This window comes from Lolium rigidum, chromosome 4 (assembly GCF_022539505.1).
Source record: "Lolium rigidum isolate FL_2022 chromosome 4, APGP_CSIRO_Lrig_0.1, whole genome shotgun sequence".
Taxonomy (NCBI): Eukaryota; Viridiplantae; Streptophyta; class Magnoliopsida; order Poales; family Poaceae; genus Lolium; species Lolium rigidum.
Window position 1 is genome coordinate 242,388,633 of NC_061511.1, and position 6,000 is coordinate 242,394,632.

Below are 6,000 nucleotides of genomic sequence, written 5' to 3' on the forward strand. Positions count from 1 at the left end.
TGATGTATCATGTATGCCAAGAAAGGATACAAAAACTGAGAGAAACATAAAATAGAACTCTTGGACCCTTGTTCCAGCCATTCCACGAAATTTGCTCCAACGGAAGAAATCCAATCAGTAAAGAGGCAATTGTTAGTTAACTTAATACTTGGGACTATTCACATCGCATTAGTTCATAAGTAGCTTGTGCGTTTTCAGAACCAACAACACGAAAAAGAAGACCTCTAAGCAAAATTCTTTAGAACTGATCCCATTCATTGTTGGATGTGCAATGATCGAGGCGGCACTTCTCTGTTGCCACGGTAAGAAGAAATCATAGAAGCCTCTGCCTCATTTCATATGCTGTGCTCTCCAGTCAACAGCAAAATCTGTGTTGCCATCTTCATCATCACTTGATGAGTCGCTGGCGCTGGACTCCGTGTCCATACCAACAGGTTTGCTCTTTGCTTTAGCATTCCGTGTGGCTTTTGACTCAGTGAGCTGTTTCTTCAGCAGATCTACTCGCTGCCTATACTCCCTGCGTACAAATAAATGATGATGAGTTGATGACAAACCCAAAAAAATCACTTTCGTACGCATGGGTATGTGGACAGAACAAGACGTGGAAATGGGCATACTCTTGTTCTAATGTCAAGTACTCTTCCCTCTCAGCAGCAGCATCAATCTACAACGCACACGCAAAGTTCGCTAAAATTAGCAGTGCAGAACAAATAGGTGCAAGGCATAGGATGAAAATAATGTAGAGAGGTTGTTAGCCTAACCTCCTCTTCTTCAAGGCGATTATCAACTTCCTGGAGGTCCTCCTGAATTTCCTTTTCAAATTCTTTTAACGCGTCACTGTGTGAGATTTTGAGTATTTCATATGAGAATAATCCCACTTACAGAAAAAAAAAACTTAAATTGGACTGAATACGGTACTATCTCGCAAAAAATCCAGTGCAGCAACTTTTGTTGGAAACATTGAGGAGAAAATGCAGACAAATGACAATGTTAAAAAAAGCATAAAAGCAATGATTATTGACTCTTCCAGGCTGCAGTTTTCGAACTTCACACACTGCAAAAATTCAAGTTGGTTGCAGAAGTAACATAACTTGTTTAACAAACAATCCTAATTAATCATTACTCCACACTAGTAAATACTCCAGTTAGCTAAGGTCATCAAAGAGCTATTTACATATGCAAACGAAAGCCTATAAATCCTAACAGAACTTAGTTAAATTAGATTAATTATTGTGGAAATACCATGACTGCAAGAATAACAAAAGTTGGATAAATTATTGTCGAAATACCAGGACTGCAAGAATAACAGTTCTTATGGAGGCAATGCACTTGCAAGATCTAGTGAAGAAACTTTACTTGACATCAACTTTTGGTGGTTCAATACCACGTGCACGGAGATCCGCATCTTTGTTATCAAAGAATCCTTCTGGCAGGGCTCCTTTTACTTGAGCAGTTTCCACAATATTCCCTGCTTGAGATGATGCACTGGCTTCAGTGGGTTTTGTGCTGCTGCTATCAAAGAAGCCATCAGGGACACCTTTCACCTGCATGTGACTTGGATTGGCAATGTTTCCCAAATTCCTATTGGGCTCCTTCGGAGCTGGAGCTGGTGCTTCGTCTTCATCTTCTTCTGCATAATCAAAAAAATTCCCTGGAAGAATTCCTTTCACATTGGGTTTGCCTTGACTCCCCTTATTTGGCACTTGGTCCGGCCTAACAGATGGTTTATCTACACTTGCTTCCTTGGCTGGTGGTTGAACAGCAGCCACTTCCTGACGTACAGACCTTCCTTCAGAACCAGTACCTACTCATCAAAGTTGTCGTAAGTGAGCAAGACTGCTAAATGTACATTTCAGCTGTTGCTAAAGCAATAGTACTGCTAGCAAGAATCTTCACAGAAAATAGACATTCATAACATGTTCACTGCATACGGAAGCTGCTCAACTGCTCTGCAGAAAACACAACAATATTGATATTTATGTGTTTCTATCCAGAAATTAAGATGTGCTCAACAATAATTCCCTGTATACTAAGTTCTAATACCATTCCCACTCTAATGATACTAAATTGTAGGATAAGTGGTATCAGGTGTAGCCAGGAGCAATGTCAATCTGTTGATTTCCATGTATGAAGGCTTGGTGACTTGAATTTAAGTAGTAGTTATCTCTCTTTCTAATTAAAGAAAAATCACATGAAAATTAGCATATAGTACAGTACAACGCAACATATGTGAAACATTATGCCAGTTTTTTTAAGAGAAAACTATCCAATAGATCATGGGCAGGTTTGGATTAGTTGCCTGTGTTGCTTTACAAGGCAGCAAAAAACTAACCCATACAAGAAAAAACTCAAGAGATAGATTCTTCAGAATGACTACATATTTTTTGGTATATATCATAAAATGACCTCAAATATACTCCCTCTGATTCATATAACTTGCTATTAATATGGATGCATCTAGAACTAAAATGTGTCTCGATACATCTATACTAGAGTCAATTAATATGGATCGGAAGGGAGTATTAAAATTAAAAATATTTACCACAGCAAGACAAAGGTTAGCAATCCAACCTTGCCCACATGGGAGAGCAAGCTTGAGTCTCCTCCATAGGCGTTTTTCTTGCTCATGTAATAAAGTTTGCATAGGAAAGTGAGGTATTTTAACGCAAAAACATATCTTGCTAAGCAAGGTTAGGTGGGTAATTGCTAGGTCTAACCAGGAATCAAATGTGCTCCATATAAAACTCTGTGCAACATGATATCTGACTATCTTGGTGAAAGTAGGTAGGACGTAGGTCCATTACAACAAATGGCAAGCATAGAAGATATCAATTTGCATCAAGGGCAAACCAAAAGGAGAAATCAGGCGTGAACAATTCCTTAGCCATGAGCACATGACACTGGTAATTTACCAACAGTTCCAAACATGGGAAGAGGACACGTAGCAGCATACAATCAAACAAATGAAGTATAAGGACGACCAAGTAAACAATCATTCAAATGAAGTACAGAAATCAGATGTGAACAATTTACACTATGAATCGTTAAGTTGGAGGAGGGGAAGCATTTTAGCATTCTCACCATCATTTGGCCTTTTCACTCCCTGGCTGTCGAAAAAATTGGCTGGCAACGAGGAGGATTTTGCTTTCTGAGGCTCTGCTGGTCTTTCATGATTTGGATTTTTGCCACGAGGAGCTGCAGCTTCTGTAACTTTAGTGGCTGCAGCAGCTTTTGCCTGTACCATGAATTGGCAAAATGTTAACACAGTTTGCAAAGAATGTACTCCGGCACTTTCAAATTAGTTAATACTTCAGTCAGATGATGACTACAGTACTGAATATATGTGGTGTAATAAAACATTAGCTACTGCTTTGGAGCAATTAAGGTATAACAAGTGTCTCCAATTTCAATACGGAAAGTAGATGAATATTTCATGATTAAAAAAACATGCTGCTTAATGGTGAGAAGTAACCAAACTTAAAATGAAAAGACAAAACTGGAAAACCATGTTTATATCAACAAACCACAGAAAATGTGTTATTATTGAATTGTCTAACATGTTTCTTAACCAGACAATCAGGAAATTGCATTAAAGTAAACTCTTAGTGTTGTCCAATGTACTAACAGGTCATATGCTCATATCTAGAGGTACCTAAACAGCATGGCAGCATACTCGGTAAAAATTCGTATCGAATATTTGTAGTAACTGCCAATTGGTAACAGTTTTGAATTTCAATACAGAACCAAACATACACTGGCATAGAATCCCTTGATTCACGATTCTGCCAAGCATAGTATTGTCCCTATAATTCTTCTACACAGATTAAAAGTTAATTTCATGTGAGCTATGACAGCATAATAATTTTGTGTATGCAACGGCATCAAATATCCGTGCAAGTTATTCTTAAAATATGACCAGACAACTACACCCACGTACAAGTGTAAATGAGTAAATCAGTGAAAGACTAACATGGTTTTTCCCCCATGTTTTACCTCATGATGTTTCCGTGAAACTTGGTGCGCAGGCCAAAGTGCTTCAGATTTCAGAGTAACGTTGCAGACTCTACAGATGGGCTGATCATACTCATTATACCTGCAGAACATAATGCGGTGGCTATTAGATACTGCTGTCATGATATACCTGATACTATCACTTCTCGACTCGACATCAAAGTTTGAAACAATCCACATGCCATATCATTGCTCTGAATGCGCAACCTAGCACCGTAGCTCTCGTGATGGAGACGACACCAACCAAAATTCGCATCAACGGCATTTAGCTAACGTAAGCGAGGCGTGTGTGGTGGGTGACGTGACGGGGGCCTGGAATAGCATATGACTATCTACACAAGGTTCGGACGCTAAGAGTAAATTGGGAGCAGACAGTAAGTAAATTGAGCAATGAAATCAAAATTCCACTACGTCAATGCTCCTCTCTCTACTCGAGAACAAGCGAAGTAGCAAACCGGTTCCATAGTGCACACAGCAATGCCAGACACTACTAGGTGGAATTAGGTCTACCTACGGAACCCCTATCACCCGCGTCTGCTGCTCGTCCCCATTCTCCTAGGGTTACATGAACCGAACGGGCGACCCAGACCCAAATCATCACCACCGAGTATGTGTGGGGGGAAGGATCCAGACTACGGAGGCTTATTCTAGCTGCGAACAGGGAGATGAGAAGGGGAGTGGGGGAGACCTGACGAGTGCGGGATCGATGCGCTTCTCCTGCTTCTCCTTGGCCTCGCGAAGCTTGGCGCGGAACAAGGCCTTCCTCTGATCCATGCCCGCAGCAGGCACGACCTAGCCAGAAAAAGTTCCAGCCGCCGGCCGAGGCTGGTGCTTGGCTCCGCCGCGCCTCGCCTCCAGAAGCTGTCGCGACGGCAGGCGGCGTCGCGGTCGGAGGTTTGGTCCGAGGGCGAGAGAGACGACGATGCGTCAGCTCAGCCGTCTAATGGGCCTGAGTGACTGAAGTAGTGGGCCTCTTAAGTGGCCTGATGATGTGGCCAATACGCAGACGTCCAGGTTGTAGCGGTACAAAATTCTCCTATTTTTAGCGCTTCAAAATTTTCGAATAAATTTTTTGCACGTAAAGAACGCACCTAAGTATGTGTGTGTCATTTTTCCTACTCAAATTCAGGTTTCGAAGTATCCAACTTATATTATTAGTATAGAGAGGTACAAAATCCATTTTTCTAGCGCTTCAAAATTTTAGAACAATTCTTTTTGCATGTACTCCCTCCGTTCTCTTTTAATTGACTCAGATTTAGTACATTGTACTAAATCTGAGTCAATTAAAAGAGAACGGAGGGAGTAGACAACACACGTATGTATATGTGCGTGTCATTTTCCATACTCAAATTCAAAAGTATTTAACTTAGAAAAAATGATAAGTTTCAAGTAGAAAATATGAAGGAAACTCATTCGCACAGTAATTTCTGTAGCTTAGGAATCGAAACAACTACTACCTCTGTCCATTTTTAGATGTCAAAAATTTGTCTAAATTCGAATGTATCTAGACATATTTTTAGGCATAGATACATCCAAACTTAGACGAACCACTAGACATCTATTAACGGACGGAGGGAGTACGTAACTTACTATCGGACTAAATTTAATTGAATTTCGCAGTACCCAGGTTCCAAAAAATTGCTTTAGCAAAGTTTTTTAAAAGAAAAAAATAGAAACCTCGCATTCAGCTATGGTGAATCGAGGAAGGAACATTTCTAGCTCCCTTGCTGCGTGAAGCCTTTATTGTAAAAAATTGGCAGGTTTTAAAAATTATAACAAAAACAACTAGAAGTGCTAAATAATATATCCAACAAACATGTCAAATCTTAATTTAAAGTATTTTATATTCTAGCTACTGTTATCACCAGAATTTGACCGGATCAGAGGTGGGCCGCGATTAAAGATGGGCTTGAAGAATATACATGGAAGAAATACATGAATCGGCCTTATATACAAAGTTTGGGCTAGTTTGCCCGTGTATCTGTAATA

General features: G+C 40.1%; 1 protein-coding gene across 1 annotated transcript; it reads right to left on the reverse strand.

The window, feature by feature from the left end:
- Positions 1 to 174: 174 nt before the first annotated feature.
- LOC124650024 (protein ABA AND ROS SENSITIVE 1) lies at positions 175 to 4,869 on the reverse strand. Its single transcript, XM_047189591.1, has 7 exons — positions 4,700 to 4,869; positions 3,994 to 4,093; positions 3,082 to 3,235; positions 1,357 to 1,804; positions 762 to 837; positions 618 to 664; positions 175 to 517 (listed from the first exon to the last, which is right to left on the reverse strand). Exons 1-7 carry the CDS (start codon positions 4,783 to 4,785, stop codon positions 331 to 333), a joined length of 1,098 nt encoding a protein of 365 aa, XP_047045547.1. The 5' UTR covers positions 4,786 to 4,869; the 3' UTR covers positions 175 to 330.
- Positions 4,870 to 6,000: the final 1,131 nt, after the last annotated feature.